The 18,762-nt window shown below is 42.2% G+C and overlaps 3 protein-coding genes across 4 annotated transcripts; 2 read left to right on the top strand and 1 right to left on the bottom strand.

Moving 5' to 3' along the window:
* Positions 1-728: 728 nt before the first annotated feature.
* On the top strand, positions 729-8,852 carry LOC311031325 (ethanolamine-phosphate cytidylyltransferase-like). Of its 2 annotated transcripts, none has more exons than XM_084037571.1 (13): positions 729-1,038; positions 4,410-4,498; positions 5,089-5,250; positions 5,339-5,405; positions 5,485-5,569; positions 5,647-5,689; positions 6,193-6,339; positions 6,549-6,631; positions 6,721-6,798; positions 6,908-6,973; positions 7,069-7,134; positions 7,211-7,299; positions 7,441-8,852. In XM_084037571.1, the coding sequence occupies exons 1-13, from the start codon at positions 905-907 to the stop codon at positions 7,547-7,549; spliced, it is 1,218 nt and encodes a 405-aa protein (XP_083893697.1). In that variant the 5' UTR covers positions 729-904; the 3' UTR covers positions 7,550-8,852. The 2 variants fall into 2 exon arrangements, with proteins under 2 accessions (XP_083893697.1, XP_083893698.1); XM_084037572.1 differs by having other exon boundaries at positions 5,647-5,688; positions 6,207-6,339; positions 7,441-8,851.
* A 1,158-nt stretch (positions 8,853-10,010) lies between these two features.
* Positions 10,011-16,842, top strand: LOC311031098 (guanine nucleotide-binding protein G(o) subunit alpha-like; the record flags this gene model as incomplete). Its single annotated transcript, XM_084037212.1, has 10 exons — positions 10,011-10,049; positions 10,499-10,634; positions 10,726-10,817; positions 10,908-11,000; positions 11,163-11,323; positions 12,840-12,968; positions 14,631-14,760; positions 14,889-14,960; positions 16,036-16,123; positions 16,651-16,842. 10 exons carry the CDS (start codon positions 10,011-10,013, stop codon positions 16,839-16,841), a joined length of 1,131 nt encoding a protein of 376 aa, XP_083893338.1. The 3' UTR covers position 16,842.
* Positions 16,843-17,383: 541 nt separating this feature from the next.
* On the bottom strand, positions 17,384-18,746 carry LOC311030962 (neuropeptide B-like). The gene is made up of 2 exons (XM_084037024.1): positions 18,352-18,746; positions 17,384-17,612 (listed from the first exon to the last, which is right to left on the bottom strand). The coding sequence occupies exons 1-2, from the start codon at positions 18,607-18,609 to the stop codon at positions 17,484-17,486; spliced, it is 387 nt and encodes a 128-aa protein (XP_083893150.1). The 5' UTR covers positions 18,610-18,746; the 3' UTR covers positions 17,384-17,483.
* Positions 18,747-18,762: the final 16 nt, after the last annotated feature.

Raw genomic sequence — 18,762 nt, 5'->3', positions numbered from 1 at the left:
TGCAAACCAATAACACTTGCAATTCAGTGTTTGTGACTTCACATTTTGTTAACACTGTGTGGCACTCATATTAATTGCAAATGTAAGTCAGTGTAGATTATTTATTTTATATATATATATTTGATTGTGCTCTTGATCGCCACCAAAATGTCCTATTCTAACAGATATTTGATCAATTTTAAAAACCCTAAACTAATATATTGTAATTCTAGGCTATATGTGCATCATCATATAATTATGATATCTGTTATACCTCCCCCCGAGGCATTAAGTGAAACTGTCACCAAAAGCCTACTAATTATTTTGGGATTATTTAGCTAAGCCTGTTTAAATAAAGATACAAGGACATATCCCATCTTCGTTACGCTTGCTGGGAACTTGCAGCAAATTGAAGTGAACATAAAGAGCCCGAGCTGGCACGCCATCAAAGACCGCTCTGGCAGATAACCTGCTGGTTCTGTGGGAATCCACATATTGTCACATGACAGTGGAAAAAACAGCGCCGCGGTTATGCAACGCGTCTGAACCGGCACCTCATCGTACGATACGTCAAGTCCGCCGAAACGAGCGGCCCGTCTCCGCGTCGGCTCCTTTCAAAATAAAACCGGCGACCGGAGAGATGCGTCGCGGTGCCTTTAACGAACAGCGCTCCGTTTCCTTCGAGGCGCAGCTGCTTCTTTGGGCCAACTTGACGTAGCGCGTCGTGCGTCGTTGCGTCGCCGGTGGAGGAGGCGTTGGCGCATCGCGCTACTGCTGCTGCTGCTGCTGCTGCTGCTGCGGACACACGAACCGGCCGTCCTGCGCCGAAACGGGGCACGCAACTTAAACGCACTGCTCTCCATCTCCACCGGAGGAGAAATCGCCCCCGTTAGCCGCAGGTTGCCCCTTCGAGTGATCGCTCGCGATGATCAAGAACGGACTTCACCACCGCCAAGTGAACACAGCAGCAGCCGGCAAAGACGCAGGGGCGACCCCCGGCGCCGCAGCCTGCAGTCCCGAGAAGAGGAGGCGAAGGATCCGGGTGTGGTGCGACGGCTGGTGAGTAACTCGGGTGGTGTGGTGATGGAGATGATGGAGATGCTGCATCCTTGTTTTTAATGCCCCCCCGCCGTTTGAATTGAACGGTGTTAGCCGGTGTCGTGCGAGCCAGCAGCAGGACGGGCCTGCTGCAGGTTACACAGCTCTCTCACCGGTCCCGCTGTACTTCATCCTCCAGAGGTGTCAGTCCACACCAAACTTTTCATTCAACACCGTATTATTCTACGATCTGAGGTCACATGACCACTGCAATCCAATACTTATTACACGACTTTTACTCTGCAGGGCTGGGACATCCTACACGTCCTCCTCAGGAGACGCATTATTACATAATAACATCACAACACATTTGTATTGATTTGCAATATATCATTGTCACATATGGGGAGCCGCCAAACTGTGTCTAGCCATGCTTTAGTAATGCTTGTACTGTCATTATTGAGATAATTAATGTATGGTCATGTATGCAGAACTGAAGAGGCAACAGTCAACAAGCTAAATGTTAAATTTAGGTTCAAAATCCCCTGGATGTGGTCACTTAATGTTGCACTATTTCCTTCCCCCCTTGTTTAATAGTCTCAGAATGAATGAGAATCATTCTTCGCAGACGTGGTATGAAACTATATGCTTTAGGGCTTGTTATTATAATCCATACACACTGCACCTTGAGCCACAACTGCTCCAAAGATAACGATAACGATGGTGTTTAAACGTGTCTCCAGGAGGCACACACGAATGAGTCTTAAATCAATTTAAAAGTGGGATTTGTTTTGTTTATTATTAGATCAATTTGCCGCAGCATGTTCCATGACTCAATCAGTTTCATGGTTCACGTTATTAATAACTTCTCCTAACGTCACAAGTCAAAAATATATATATTTTTTTTACCACACCACTGCATCACAATGTACACTTGTGTTTTATTTTGCTTTCAATAGCTATTTAAGAGTTCCCTCAGACAAGGTCTCGTCTTTTCGGCACGGTGTCATGGAATAAAGAGCAATTATATTACTGTAATCCCCGACACCCAGCGGCAGCCACGTTCTCCCTGTTAATTACATGACAGTCCCACTCCATTTGCGATGCCTAATGATACTGAACGCACTGAAGAGGTTTCATGGACCGGACCAGGTGGAGTTAAAGGCTTTAGTGTCATCTCAGATGCTCAGTCGTGCACTAATATTTCAGTCACCTCACTTTCCACAGAGCTCCGATGTTAGAGGACCAGATAGAGGATCGCTTGTTTGTTACCGAACAACAAAGGGGCCAATGTCTAAATCTTTAACAGCTTACAATGGGTTATTTCACTTCAACTATAAAAGTGACAGAACTTATTTGACTTATCTACAGCCCTAGAGTTGACCCTTTGAGAGAAGAAACACCGAGCCTTGGTTGGACGGACAGAGTCCGGCTTCATGGTGCCGCGGCAAAATACATTTTTTGAATATTTGTGTGCGAAGGCCAGGATTATGGTGGCTTTCTCTCCTAGAATTCCTGTCATTTAGGTGCGGCTGCCTATCCACGGTTTGATGGAATGTTTTTGCGGAATATTTGGGATGCCGGAATATTAACCGGTGGGGTGAGCAAGCAAAGAGAGCTAGTGTCAACAGAGCTCATGTCATTAACCCCCGCTGACCCCGCCCGGCCCACACCTGCCATACGGCCACTGTAGCTCGTCACTGAGCACATTGTTTTCCCTGCTGGACGCCTCTGCCGCCTCTGCCGCCGCCGCCGCTCTCACTCAAGAGAACGGGCATGGTCAGTTCATCTGTTGAGACATCTTTAACCCCAACCCTTCTCACTCTGCACGAAGACGCATATTTGTCACCCTAAAAGGAGGTGATGGGGTTAAAGATCAGTTTTCAGTGAAGCATCACAACGGAAGAGTGCAAAGTCCTCTTCCACTGTGTTTCTGCTGAGGTAGTCGATCTATGCAGGATTATAAACCTGCTATTTAAAGCCTCGGTGAAGTGTTTCTTATTCACTACAGCCTATTAGCGTATTGGTATTGGAGAACCATTCAATATTAAACACTCTCCGGCTATTTTGAATTCACTTGAAACCATACCATCAATATTAGACCTGTTGCATTTCCTACACGTGTCCCATTGTATTCTGTCACTGCGTCCCCAGACCTCCGTCTGGTTTTTGTTCTTCAGGGTGTCTGCTAACAGGCTTGTAATTAATAATTCATCATGGCACGGTCATGATCCATCCCTGCTAAAAAATACAACAGGAATACGGTCACGCGTGTCGGGCACCCAGCTAGAGTAGCACTCCCAAAAGTGGCCTCCCTGGCTCTTACGTAACTCCGTCTGGGTTCTCTGAGCTTTCTTCCTGATTTCAATCACCTCCACATGCTCCCTTTTACTACATTCTTCTGGCCCCTTGCACTCCGGCACACGTGGATCCCATTTCCAGAGATTGACAGCACGAGACACACGCAGAAAATCTTGCTTCCTCAATAACAGGCTTCTTTTTTTGTGTGTGTTACAATACAGAGCGCGGTCTCGGCTGTTCTCAGGCCAGCCTGTGTGTATAGTGACACCACAGCAAGGCGCGGATACTGTCTTTCATTCGCACAGACCAGGGCTGAAAACAATATGGCATTCTGTGTGGCTGTTTACGTGATGTGGTTCTGGCAGCGCTCATCTGTTGCCTTATTGATTTTTTTTTTTTTTCGAGGATGCTATTCATAGCGCCGTTTTGCACCTGACCCCTGAGAGAGCTGACGTGTAATTTAATGTACTAAAAAAAGACAAAGATGCCAATTTTAATGTCACGTCAGCTGTTATTATATTGTAAGTTAATTGGTAGCTGCTGTAACTACATTACTAAAATATATCTTACATTTTTAGTCACTTTTATCAGTCAGAGCTAATTTTTCTCTTTTTTTGTGCGTATTATACATGAATATCGTGTCCATGTAAAGCAAAAATAAATAAAAAAATCAGACTGATATCAGCTGTTGGCTGTCGTAATAGTGATGGAAGGCTAATGCCCATTTGTTTTCTATTACTATGCTAGATTACCATTTTACAATCTCAGTCTCCAATCTGGGTCTAAGCTAATTATCTACAGATGGCGTCATAGTCTGGGTGGAGCGACGTTGAAGGCAAATCACTTTGTGTTGTTGAGGCTCTGATCAGATAGCTAGCAGATCACATGACGTTTGTGGAGAACAATATCAGAAACACTGTAAATATTAACGGATCACGCTGGTAGTTTTACATTAATTACACCCATAAATTTAACATGTGCTGATTTCTTTCCAGGTAGCCATTGCTTTTCATTTGTTTCACTTTAATGAACTTTCTGTTGTGTCAAAGTTTCTGCGAGTTTTCTAACGTCTTGTGTTCTCATCCTCCCAGCTATGACATGGTCCACTATGGCCACTCCAACCAGCTGCGACAAGCCAAGGCTATGGGAGATTACCTCATCGTTGGAGTTCACACAGATAGTAAGGCTCACATGGAATCTACCTAAATCATTTATTACATTACTTTTATTTCATCCCCTTAGTCCTCCTTCCTTTATACTCCAGCCTGGAGCTGCTGCGTCTGGGAGCCATGGAGCCCCTGTTTCATGTTCTTCTTCAGTCCCATCATTACCAGGCCCTTTGGAGGGTTTGTTGTGACAGTAGAGCAGCGACTCAGCGATTTTATCTCACCATTGTTTGGCACACTGGACCCTTCTGACATTATGATAGCATGACTTTATAGGCAGGGCCGGCACAGATACCAGATATCTTTCCCTTCTCTGATGTCATAATATATATCTCAATGACATTCGGTCATTATAACATCTTATCAGAATGTCAGGCAATCTCAGTCAAATCGCATGTTACGGCAGAGGTGTCAAGAGTGGACATTTTCCTTTACTGTACTCAAAGTATAAAGTTAAAAAAGTAGAAAAGGAGCAGAAAGTACAGATATTTGTTTTAAAATGTCGGGAGTAAAGGTAAAAAGTTGTCAGAAAAGTACAGATACCTGAAAATGAGTGACGAAGTGTTTGTAGTCTGGTTAGCAGTATCATGTTTTTGTTTTCAAGGTGAGATTGCGAAGCATAAGGGTCCGCCGGTATTCACTCAGGCAGAAAGATACAAGATGGTACGTGCCATAAAATGGGTGGACGAGGTCGTGGAAGGGGCGCCCTACGTCACCACCCTGCAGACCCTTGACAAGTACAACTGTGACTTCTGCGTGCACGGAGGTACGATATATCACTTCCTTGTGTTCAGTGATCCACTTTTAATCGTGCTAGTTGATATAAGAGGGCTTCATGTGTGCTGTGGTTTCAGATGATATAACACTGACAGTGGACGGGAAAGACACATATGAAGAGGTGAAGAAGTCAGGGCGCTACAGGTGACTTTCCTTTCGAAACACGCAGACCATTATTCTAATGTTGTGTCTGTGAAGTTGTTACAGCATTATCTTGTTCCAGGGAGTGTAAACGAACCCAGGGAGTTTCAACCACAGATCTGGTTGGCAGGATGCTCCTGATGACCAAAGCACATCACAGCAACATTGTGAGTGCAGCCTCATTGCCTCTACATGCCCTCGTTACACAGAGCACACGCCTAACTCAATGCTCTCTTGTCTTCAGGACAGTTCAGACTATCAGCAGCACACGGACAACTTTGGGAAGGTAGGTACCAGCTTGTTTACATCAGCATGTGGTCCGTATCACATGACTACCAAACCTTGGTGGATGAAAAACAAATTATTACCTCTTTAGCATCCTCTTCTTTAATTGTTTTGTCATTCAAGTGGTTAAAGTTGCTATTTGGACCAGATGTCATCCACTATTATACAAAGGCTTCTACTCTGGACCCACTTTATAACCAAGTGGCAGGCCTTTCCAGTGAAACAGTGAATGCCACTTTTGTTCCTGCATGGGGAAAGTAACTCCGAGTCAACACGCGGGGGTTTAAAATAGTGTGAAAGCAGCATTGAAGACTGGCAGAGCAATGCTGTGAAATTGGCGAGGGTTGAATACATGTGCTGGGGGGATTCTGTGGGACGGCCTTGAGACTCACACCACTAGGTGGCGGTGACGTGGCGTCCTAGTCTCATGCCATGAACACTTTAGACTACTTTTGTCTCACTGCCACATTGTTTGTACTCACTGTGCCTGTTTCTGGATTACGGGGGCCACATGGTCAGAAGGGCCACAGTCCCTGGACGGGGGTCTCTCAGTTCCTGCAGACGTCACAGAAGATCATCCAGTTTGCGTCCGGCCAGGAGCCTCAACCCGGAGACACGATCATCTATGTGGCAGGCGCCTTTGACCTCTTCCGTATCCTTTTACAACGTCACATTCCTGAAAACATAGAACTCGTTAATCCAAAGGCATGCGCTGTTTAGTAGACTTTTCTGTATGTGCTATATATAAAAGCAGCGGCGTTACCGTCACGACAGCCTGAATTATTCAGAATCCTGTGAACTGCTGTTGAAATAGTCAGCTTTTCTGAAATGCTTCGTCACCCTTGACTAGTCTCCTGTCAGACATCGGCCATGTGGACTTCCTGGAAGCAGTACACAAGCTCGCAGAAAAGCCATACATCATTGTGGGGTTACACTTTGATCAGGTCATTCTCCTTGTGTCCTCTTTCCCCCGTATGAGCATGAGTGTGATCATTTTGACTTAACATTTTTCCATCTCTTTCATATTTTGTAGGAGGTGAACCGCTACAAAGGAAAAAACTACCCCATCATGAATGTCCACGAGAGAACCCTCAGTGTCCTGGCTTGTCGAGTAGGTTCTTCTTCTTCTACTTAATTGCATGTATATCTTATTTACCTTCATTCATTTTGCTTGTGATTGATTTCCATTTTTTTTTGTCGTGTGCCTTTTTTCCCCACAGTACGTGTCTGAAGTGGTGATCGGTGCACCTTTTGCAGTCACAAAAGATTTGCTGGACCATTTCAAGGTAAGTCCAGGCGATACAATGATCTCTCAACACTAGAAATGAATGGTCCCCGCAATTCAAGATAGTAGCACATCTTTTTTTTTTTTTACCTACAGGTGGATCTTGTATGCCACGGAAAAACGGAAATATATCCCGACAAAGATGGATCTGACCCATATGCTGTAAGACCAAACACAAACACTTACAAACACCCCTATGAAATACTGTACTCTGAACAGTTAATTTTTTCATATCCAGGTGCCGAGGAGGAAAGGAATCCTGCGTACCGTTGATAGTGGGAACAGCCTCACTACGGATGCCATTGTGCAGAGGATAATCAAAAACAGGTTAAAAACAACAACAAATAGCCAATTTTATAGTATATCCATTGAGCAAAACTGTATTTTTCTAAGTGAAAATAAATAGTTTGTTTTATATTGTTGATTTAGTTGCCCCTTTTCTTTTTCAATTCCCCTGTTTTGATCCAGGCTGCTATTTGAAGCAAGGAACCAGAAGAAAGAGGCTAAAGAGATTGCTGTGATCCAGGCCATGAAGCGAAGAGAGGAGGAAAAGACTAAAGAAAGAGCTGTGCTGTAGGAACGGCCCCCGAACAAGCACCAAGTGTCAACATAACACTTACAAGCTCGATCTAAAACTCATGTACAGTCAAATCAACCCTCTTGTGTTGACTCCACACACGATCCTGGCTAACAACAGCAGGTCTAACAGCAGCCCGTTTTAACGCCTGGGTGGCATAGTCTGCTGTGGGATCATCAGGTATACCCGTGTGTGTGTGTGTGTGTGTGTGTGTGTGTGTGTGTGTGTGTGTGTGTGTGTGTGTGTGTGTGTGTGTGTGTGTTTGTATGAGTGTGTGTGTGTGTGTGTGTATTAATATATTTGGCATATGCAAATACATGTTCATGTCAGTCAACAATCGCACATACAGATTATGGACATTAAGAAGTCGGAGGAAGGAAGATATCACCGTCTGTAAATGTTCATTTTATGTCTTTGGATCATTTGAATTCCTCAAGTACTATTTTTTTGTTTGGGCTCGAAAATATACTTTTTTAAAATGTATTAATATTTAATGGGATTCGGACATATGAAGGCAAGTGTGGGTACCTGAGATGTCAGATCAGGTATTACACTGTAACCAGGAAGTCATGTGATTAGTAATTCCCCTGGGGTTGTTGCTGCTTTCTGCCAGCAATGGTTGTAGCCCCACAACTGATATGTATATACTGTATGTACTGTATCTATGTATTATAAAGTAGTGACAGGCTTTCTGGAGGATGCTAGAACAACGAGAGAATTAGGGGGGACATGAGAAGGGGACCTCATACCTACACTCCAGAACTGTCCTGTTTTACTGCTAGAGCAGGTTTTTAACTAAAAAAATGCACATTGTTGAGATCTGCACGCCTCTTGAGTGCAATGGTATTCTTTTTTTAAACCAACACTCCTTGGGTTTTATCCTACTATAGAGCATACTACAGAGTTTTAACGGACTGCTTTCAAGCTTTAGTTTTCTTGGTATAACAAGAGAAGTATGACAGATGCTCACTGTTGTTGACTTGATCACAAAATAGACCTCTTACTGTCATCGAGCCCCAAACAATTTAACCTCTGCCTCTCTATCAAATGGGATTAAATGATATATTTTTTGTAGATGTATATTTTACTCACCTCCTCTCCATTAGCTCCTGTATAGATGGTTTCATATTGTTTTAAAGTATAATAATGTGTCTGTATGTCAAGCTAGAATGCATTCAGTGTACGCTATAATGTACGTGTTATTGAAGACTCCCATGTTGATCAATATTGTAGAACCTGATTGGACTACAGAATTCTATTGCTGATAATAATAACATTTTAATCTGAAAGACTATTTGTCATCTTGTTTTCTGAGTACGGGAGCATTGCAATGTCTAATTAATTTCTTCAGTAATTGATCTAAATGAGCTGGCTGTGCATTAGTCACATTATGAAAGGTTATAGTCATGTAGGCTAATAGACACAGAAATGACCTTTGATCAGGGGGAAAAAAGTGATTGAATATTGAGTATTGCAACATGAATGAGTCACAGAGAGAATTCATTAAATGCCAGGCCATTAAGAGTAGATTATTTTAGCCACAGATTGGTCCCAAGCAAAGATACGTACGTTTGTTTTTTTTTAAATAGAGAAAACGTTCATATGAATTGTTCCCTCGTGGAAATGTGTAAGTATTGGAAGCATGAATTTATATGAACCAGAACATTGGGCTCATGTGCACTTGATAAATCATGACATCATCATCATCATGAGAAATTCACTCATTTGAGGTCACGTGCTGTGCTTTAAGTGACATCTAGAGAAGTCGTACAGTCATGGATTTTTAGCATTTTTATTTCATTATTTTTACTTTTAATAACTTAAGTCAAAGCAATTTCGCAATGAAATAACACTCCATTCAATGTAAAAGTCCTGTATTCAAAAATCTTAGGCAAGTATAAGTATTAATAGTTCCAATCTGTGTTACAGGTATATCAACAGGCATGCACATCAGCTGCTGAGAAGTTTGATTGTCCTATATTATTGAAAAGACAATTTATGTGATCAATTATTTATGGTAATATCAGTATGGCATATTAAATGAACACAACATCATTAACATTTATGATGGAAGATAAAACGCATATGATGAGAAGAATGCAAGCTTTTCTATTTCCTTTCATTTTCCCATCGAAGCTGTTTTGATAAATACAAATAAACAGATTATGTGATCAGGCGCTAAAAAAATAAAAAATAAAAAAATAAAAACCCACGTGTGCACATGTTCGGCGTCGTAAAGTGCCGTCCCATTTGTATTCACGTCACTTCAGGCCCACTTACCGGTGGTGTCGCTTAATAGGGGGCAAGGCTCGCGTGATCTCGTGATATCGCGAGAATCCAATCCAGCTGCCGTGTAAATTCAACGCGCCGCGCGCACCTGCCCCTAATCAAGCTAGCAGTTTGTTTGCGGTTCAGCCTGTGAATCCAATGAAACCGGTTTGAGGAGCAAATTCGTAGCGTGATGTTTTGCTGTCTTAATATCCTGCCAGACCCGCTGCAGGTAGAAGTATATTAAAGAATATTAAATCGATTTAAAAGTGATTATTAAGTTTCCTGTAACCAAAATGTGGGAGGGTCGTCATCATTAGGAGTTAGTTTCAATGGAGTTTGGCCTCAAAACTAGGCCAGACTCGTCTTTCAGTCTAAATTAATTATTCTTATCGTTTGTGACTGTTCACTAGTAATTATGTGGTGATATTTAGCATAAGTAAAGTAATTAAGCTGCCATAGTGGAAAAATACTATTAATTTAGCTTATTTTAAGCTAGTCAGAAAACAAAAACGACATTAAAATAACCTTTTTTTTATGTAGGCTAACTAATGGTTCTAAATTGAGTGCCTATCCTGCTCCTCTGATAAAGATTAAGAGGATTGAATGCATATCTAGTCATACTAAATTCATATTTATTATCCATGTAGTAATAATTAGCCATAGTTTTTTCTTCCTCAGATCTGCATGGGAATGTGCCTTCAGCGGGACGTCACAGAAGAAGGTAAAAAGGCCAAACTGCAGAGCTCTAAAATAGAACAAGACATATGTGAGCATGCCAGGACCGAGATGAACGTGGTGAAGATCCTCATGCTTGGTGAGTTGAAGGCGTCTACACAAGGTTTTTCCTCTGTGTAGTGTCTGCGTTTGTGAAGTAAGACAGCCTTTCTCCCTCCTGCGTTCGCCAGGAGCTGCCGAGAGCGGAAAGAGCACCCTGATCAAACAGATCAAGATCATCCACAGTCACGGCTTCAACAAAGAGGAGCTCCTGAGTTTCAAGGTGCCGGGCCGGTTGTAAAGCAAGCTTTTATTTTAACACCAGTCAAGTCGAGAGAAACCTTCAGCACGTCAACTGTCCTTCCCTCCGCAGCCTGCGGTACTAGACAACCTGCTGACCTCTATGAAGTTTGTGCTCCGAGGAATGGGGATGCTGAGGATTAACCTGGCTAAGAAGAAGAACAAGGTGATCAGAGAAGATAGTTTTAAATGATTGCAGCCACTCTTTGTCACACTAGATAACAGATGGATCTGATGTTGCAAGGCACAACATATTGATCCATTTAGTCTTTGTGTTACTTGAAGTTTTAATGTCCTCCTCATGATCGTTTTCTCCTGCTTCCTGTAGACGTGCGCCCGCTCCATCCTTGCCTGCACTCAGTGTTTGGGGGACGACCAGGAAATTCTTCCTTTTGTGGCTAACGCCGTCAGTGCGCTTTGGGCCGACCAAGGGGTGCGAGCCGCCGCAGCCAGGGGCTACGAGTTTGAGCTGAATGACTCCGCACTGTAGTGAGTAAATCGACCTTAAATGACCTGCGTTTCACAACACCACCCGATGCTGACGAGATGCCAGAAATGTCGGGGGAAATTGCCCGGTAAGAAGCGCGTCATCGCATCTTATCAATAGTTTGTCTTCAGGAAATGGTTCCTGTGACATTTAATTTGGAGGTTTAATTGTGAGCAATTAAAAAAAAAAAGCACTGTTTGCAGATATCCAAGAAGATGGGAATTAGAGTGGTGCAGACGAGAGATTTGATTAAAAGTCGGTGTTCATGAGTAAGAAGTCAAACGGGACTCGTGTCAGAGGAATTACTGAAGGGTTTGGTTCAATCTGGCTTCATTTAAAGCTTGTAATTGAACAGAGTTTTTCATCTATTCCAATGTTTCAAAGAAATAATGAAACCGAAGTGATGTCAATACAGCCAGCATCCCTTTGTTTGTGGTACAGTTCTATATCTATGTGGGCGATTGGTGTCCTTCACCACATTGTGCCCTTTTTATAAATTGCTTCAGAAGCATCCGCCTGCACAGTGTCATGTAATGGTAACGCAGCACTCTGCATAGATGATTAGAGTGTGCATCATCAGCTGAAGTGTGGGTAATTAATTGAAGTGAAGTGGACCACATTTTGGGTAATGCCACTAGTATTATTATTATTATTTTATAAGGTACTCCAGCTAGCCAGACGGAGAAAGATGATGTGACAGCTTCATTATCGGAACTCAATAGGTTTGTGGGGCTGGAGGATGATATGAAACTCAACTGGCTGTCTTGTTCTCACTCTGCTCGACCCACACATTGATTTCTCGCTCCAGAAATAATGGACTAGACGGGGTCGTGACACACTTGAGTTCCCGAGGAGTTTAACAGCACCTCAACCTGTAAAATGACTTTTTGCACATCAGCGCTGGCATGAACTGGACCGAAAATGTGTTACCTATTGATGTAACCTTTTTTTTTAGAAATTCATTCTAATCAGCTTAATAATCTGAAATTTACTGCCATTTAGAAATGAACCATTTTCTGTGAGACACTGAACCATGTTTTGCGCTTCATGCACTTTACAGCGGCCCACTACTCGTAAACGCTCAGGATGCGTTAAATGCTCATGTCAAATTTCATGTAGGATTTTTTTCATTTAGAGCGATCTGGTGAATATTATTCTATTTTTTCACTTCCTGAGACCAACAGCATCTCCACTCATTCTCCACTTCCATTTAACTGCACCACAACTTAACAGCCTGCCTCTAAATCATTAAACCCAATAAATCATTTCCCACTGAACATTATAACCTTCACAGAGGTAGGATTTGTTGCCAGGCTGTTGTGTTAAAAATATTTTTAGCTTGGTGTACCAAATAAACTGTAATGGTTTAACTGCCATTTAAACAAAAATATCAGTTCAAGGCCAAACATCGACTGTCCTGGCCTGATATTTGAAGGAAATGTCAAAAAGCAGCTGATTTCTTTTGAAATGTGTCATCGGTTAGTGATGTTTCCTGTTATCTTTCTATTCCCCCTTCAGTTTCTTTGAGAACATGAGTCGAATCATCGCTCCCATGTACGTTCCCACCGAGACCGATGTTCTGAGAGTGAGAGTGAGGACCTGTGGAATCATTGAGACGCAGTTCCAACTTGATGAAATCATCTTTCGGTAAGACTTATTAAACCAGCAGCACTAACACAGCAGTGGTAGATGTAGTGCAGTGCATAGAGGACTACATGCCAGCACACCGCTGCTTATTGAGTTTTTAAAAGTTAAGACTTAAACGACTCAGAATTGGCTCACAGAAAGCATCATAATATACTTATTGTTAAAGGGCCAATCATGGACCTGAAATTAAACTTTTAATATTAACAAGATATTTTGCTTTTTAAGGGACAATTGAACACTTTGGATCATATACCACAGACTGCTATAGCACAGTGTTAGCATAATATGTGTAACTAAAGTAGTTCATTAAGCAGCATGCCTTGACTGTGTTGCTATTTTTTTTAACATAGATGTGTTGGTCATTGACCTGCATGGTAACAAAGCACATCATTTATATAAGATGGCTTTGGAGTTGGAGCAGGATGTTGATTCATATTTTTTTCCACAACTTTGTTATTTGATTTTCACTGAAACTGGGTCCATTGAGGACTTTTAGATTTATTTCCCATCAGAGTCGGTGTTATACTTAAACATGCTGCCGTCCTAGAGAGCAGCTTGTTGAGCCTCTGGAGAATCGGCCTCACCACCACTTCCAGGGATTCCTGACGAAGGCTGAACTCTTCTGAGCCGAGGGAGGCAGCTGCATGGGGATGACTCAGACATGAAATATTGATGGCTTCATGCCGCCTGGTTATTCCAGGAATAATAACACAAATGTAGAGGACTGATGAAACATTGAAACCCCACCTTCCTTTCCCCCTTTTCACCTTTTTGTTTTCAGAGTACGCAGCCATTCATGATTCTCTCTTTGCCCTGTCGATGTCAAATAGACTCCCATACAGACCAGGACTTCATTAATATTGCATGTTCTGTAGCTTCTTCAAGGTTTGAACTGAATCCAAATGCTTCACAATTTGATGCATTTGTTTTTGTTTATCAGGAAATATCTTTAATTAAAGAGTGCAACTTCAGGGGACCAGAATAAAATTGATAGCCTCACAGGACAGGATGGAGTTGTTCAATTTTTTTTTAAATGAAAATAAACTAGGAGCTCTCCTCCAGCCAGCAAACGGCTCCAGGAAGTCCCTTGGGCCACAAGTTTTATTCCTCCAGAAAGGCAAACTTGTGAACACGCAGCCACTCGTATGTCTTCAGCCGATTCTGATAACCTTATTTCCTCAGCCGTTGCGAGCTGTATCACTTTATATGTCTGATCTTGCACTTCCACTAAATCTTAAAAAAAACAACCCATAAATGTCTTCTAGCCGCCATGAGTGATCATTTTCTTTTCTGCTGCCGTCAAATGCACCAGTTGAGGCTTATTGTCCCCCAGCTTGTTAAAACTGACTCCTCACCCAGGGGGATAAACGCCTCATTGCCTCTGACATGAGTTCTGCAATCATGCACCTGGAGACTGGCGGCCCAAATGGGAACTCATTACCTGTGTCACCAAGACCCTCCGCTTCACCGGGTGCCAGATCTTATTTTGAAACGGATTGCCCCCATATTTGAAATGGTTCTGAAATAATATAATTATTTAATATCAATGATTGTATATATCGATTAGTGATTTAAGCTTTAAAACATGGAGCTCATGGGTAATGAATCACCCTTTTCCTCTCTCCTCACACATTTGGATGTTTTGTTGTTGCTCATGGACAGGTTGTATGATGTCGGCGGCCAGCGAAGTGAGAGGAGGAAGTGGCTCAGCTGCTTTGACTGTATTCAGGCTGTGTTGTTCGTCGTGGCCCTCAGCAGCTATGATATGACACAGGCTGAGGACCCTGCAGGGGTACGTTATGAAAAAGACTGGTTGTAATAGCTTAGATGTGATGCCATTTATTTTCTTGGCACAATAGACCCTGTGTTTACTAATTTGATTTTTTTTTCTTTCCTTTTTCATATTTTCCTTTTTATTAGAACCGCCTGCTGGAAAGTCTTCAACTTTTTACATCCATCTGCAACAACACTGTGTTTATGAGCACCTCACTGGTAAGTTTAATTTACTTTATTTTAGTTTCCTTTCTTAAAGATGAATATACTGAGAATACCAAAAGGTATCAAGTTGTGTTCATTGCCTCTGCTGATGTTTTGAACTTTGCATTTAGTGATGTTTTAATTAAAACACTGAACAAAGTACAGGCCTTGTAGATTTTGTAGCTTTAAATCTGCAGAAGGATGTGAATTTCCCTGTCCCAGAATGTTTGTAGTTCTAAAAATGATTGGCATTCAACTGCCCAAACTGTCTCCAGCACTGTTCCTCTTCATGCAAAAGTTTATATTTATATATGGGCGTGATTTTAAAAAACAAAAAGCATATTTAAAATCTTCCCTCCTCCCTGCCGTGTGTGTTTTAAAGCTCATCTAAATGTGTGGAGCTCACTTGAACAGTGGGGGTTTTGGTAATCATTCATGCCAAGCGGATGGGACACTAACTGGCTATGATTACCTCCGACGCTGCCGCAAACATAACTAGCGTACAGAGTTTAATTGAGATGAAGCGCAGGTCATTTCTCTTTAGGATGCCGGCTGCAAGCACCGTTTAATTCTGCATGTAATTGGTTTGTTTGTATCAGCATGAATGACTTTTTTTGTTGGTCAGTAGCATTTACCACAATCAATCAATAACAGAAATGGAAAGGCCACCTTTCCTTTTCCTCGTTCTATTTTTCAGACCTATTTTTACAGGGTGTGAGTTTCTGTGAAACCTCACCAAGTGGTGTGAAGAAGTCATGATGGAACTTGAAGGTGTATGTGGTCACCTTGTGGGTTGCTGAGGTCAGAGTCTGCAGATACAGACCCCACGCACTCTTCTCGTCGGACATAAATCATGATTGAGGGGGATTATTTTTGTATTTAGTGGTTGTGTTGGACTGCGTTACCTGTCATTTGAAATGTCATTATAAAAACAGTATTGGGGAGGTATATAGAGATGGAGACATTACAGTGTTTATTCTTCCATATACTTAAATCATGAGTTACATTGTGAGTGCACTGAAAGGCATCAACTGGAGTGTCATTTATTTATTTATTTTCACATTTCCGTTACCCCGTCTCTCTCCTACAGATTCTGTTCATGAATAAGACGGACCTTTTCCGGGACAAGATCCTCCGCTCTGGAAGACACTTACGATTTTACCTTCCTAGTTTCAAAGGTATGCTAGAGAGGATTTACATTTCAACTGCCCCAATCTTGGCTTCTGACCCCAAAAGATACTCCAGTTCTTGCTCAACTCTCCATTCTCAAGAGTTGACAGCTTGGAAGTTTGGAGGTATTTTCTAAAATCTGTATTTCCTTGAGGAATTGGTTGTTTGTGGGTCCTTTCTGCTGGATGGGTCACTGCATCCTCCTTGTCCGTTGGGTAATCAGAATTCCTTCTGGCCAGAGATTTCACATGCAGTCCTCCATGTTTTATGGGTATGTTATTCATTGGGCACAGATCATGGTCATACATATTTCAGACTCATTCGCAGCAACTGAAAAATGAACTCTTGTGTCATGTTTTATTCAGTGATTGAGGAGGAAAATGTATGAACTGTCCTCGCCAGATGTTAGTTTCCTGTTAGTATCAATATTTATTGACTCAGTGAACAGTTGTCGAAGCAACTTTATCGCTTTTCCTGAACTCGGATGGAAGTCTCTGGATTTGACGTATTTGTTTCCCCCTTTGTCCCCGTCCAGGACCAGATGTTGACGTGGATGCTGCAGCCCACCACATCACCGCCATGTTCTCCTCGTGTCACGTCAGTCCCGACAAACCCGTGTACCACCACTTTACCACCGCCACGGACGCCGCCAACGTAGAGGTGGTCTTTCACATGGCCATAGATCAGATTATGAAGATGAATCTAGCAGCCGTCCAGTTGTTGTGAACGTCTTCCTGAAGGCTGTTAAGTCATTCAGCACGAGAATTTTAATTTCATGTTTTCCTGTGGCCAAATATTTGGCCAATTTTAAAGTAATTTATTTAAGCAGCTAAATTAACTTAATGAAGCTGCATATTTTTTTAAATGTTTATTTTAAAACCCATTGAATAAAACTATTTATTGATATGTCTGGTCATTTTTAACGTTAAATTATCTTCCCTGTTATACAGGCTTCTTTCTATAGTTGGAATAAAACCTCACTGTGTTCAACATGCATGCATGTTAACTATAACTTCAAGTTTTCCTCACTTAAATCAAACCCATTTAATGTTTCTAAATCACCCATAACTGAATTTACAAAAAGTTTGATTTCAATGCAGCAATTTATTGTCCGTCTCGAGGAGAATAACTGTTTTGGATTCAGTAATTTCACAAGGAGTTGCCATATGATTAATTTATTAATGAAAACTCAAATATGTACAAAGTTTTAAGATGGGTTCATCGTAAAATCTGTGAATAAATTGGTGAAATGCATATCTTCCATCTCGTGCAACATTAGTGAAATGTACAGTATTTTTTTTCCTTCTTTTTCTTAATGTCACTCCTTCAAGAAGTTTGAAGCTTCATCCTCCAGCCCATCTGTCGGCTTTAGTCTCCTGCACAGTCTGCGGAGCCCAGAGTGAGGAAGACGTCCGCTTTGCACCTAAATGTCCCCTTGAGTTCCTGCAGGAGTTCACAGCTCTGCAGGTTGGGTGTAATGTCTTTGATGCAAACCGGCTGTTGGAAGAGAAACGGACAAACGATTCTGCATTAGAAAACCTTTTAAATCATGTACACTTGAATCAAACTGTGTAATGTTTCACATCCCAACAAGTCCTTCAGAGAATTACACTTATCAATTTGATATCGGTTTATATGAACTTCATCTCAATTATTTTATCTCCTTTCAGCACAATTACAAAATACATTTTCTACCTTAGTGTTTCCATTTTACGCTACTTTGTTCCACTGCACATCTCAGGGAGAACTGCACTTTGTACTTAACTACATTTGTGACACAAAAAGTAACTGCAGATTATAATTAAACATGCAACACATGAAGTATTGGTAAATATATGAATATAATACATAACAATCTGACTGGTGCTATTCTGCTTCACAATGACCATTGTTGCTAAACATTGACTTAAATACTTTAAGTGAATAATCTCCCTATAAATTCATATTTACTATTTCTAGTGGGTTCGGTGACGCAGAAACTACCTATCTGCCTACCTGGAACAGGTCTCTCTTGTAAATGAGACCCTGGGTCTCAATGAGATTTTACCTGTATGAATAAAGGTCAATAAAATAAAATAAATAAAGGGACCTTTAAGTTGAACCATTTGAACACATTATAAATGCATTGATTTAATAGTGATACTGATTTTTAGCCTGTAATAGCTCTGCGCTCGCCGTGCGTAATGCGTAAAAGCCACCCAACCCAGAATTCACCGATCAAAACAAAATGACTTACCATCGTCTTCCGGATGAAATTGTGCGAAGTGAGTTCAGGAAACGCGCTGTCGGGGGCCAAGTCTTCGCTGTCTGACGAGTCCGGCTCGTCTCTCTTGACGTACGGTGACCTCCGGATACCGGACAGCAAGCCGGACGCCCTGCCCACCGAGTAGTAGCTCGGACCGGCCACCTGCTTGTACCACGCCGCCGTCGGACTGCAAGCCGCCAGCACGGAGAGGATCACGATCGGGAACGCGAGTTTAGCGGGCATCTCCATGGTGTACGCGCCTCTGACTGACTGGTCCTCCTCGTCGTCCGCGCTCACTGATCCGGTCTTTATAGGGACCCCGTCCTCGCCATTCCGTCAACGTGAACCGGCCCTCAGAGGGGGCGACACACACACACACACACACACACACACACACACACA

This window comes from Eutrigla gurnardus (genome assembly GCF_963514095.1).
Source record: "Eutrigla gurnardus genome assembly, chromosome: 20".
Classification (NCBI taxonomy): Eukaryota; Metazoa; Chordata; class Actinopteri; order Perciformes; family Triglidae; genus Eutrigla; species Eutrigla gurnardus.
Note: the sequence above shows the minus strand (reverse complement) of the source record. Positions and strands in the feature narration are given on the sequence as shown.

Coding starts and splice junctions, on each gene's coding strand:
- LOC311031325 (XM_084037571.1), top strand. CDS start 905: ATGATCAAGAACGGACTTCACCACCGCCAAGTGAACACAGCAGCAGCC. Junction 1,039..4,409: donor CGGGTGTGGTGCGACGGCTG/GTGAGTAACTCG, acceptor TCATCCTCCCAG/CTATGACATGGTCCACTATG. Junction 7,135..7,210: donor ATGGATCTGACCCATATGCT/GTAAGACCAAAC, acceptor TTTCATATCCAG/GTGCCGAGGAGGAAAGGAAT.
- LOC311030962 (XM_084037024.1), bottom strand. CDS start 18,609: ATGGAGATGCCCGCTAAACTCGCGTTCCCGATCGTGATCCTCTCCGTG. Junction 17,613..18,351: donor ATTTCATCCGGAAGACGATG/GTAAGTCATTTT, acceptor CTCTTCCAACAG/CCGGTTTGCATCAAAGACAT.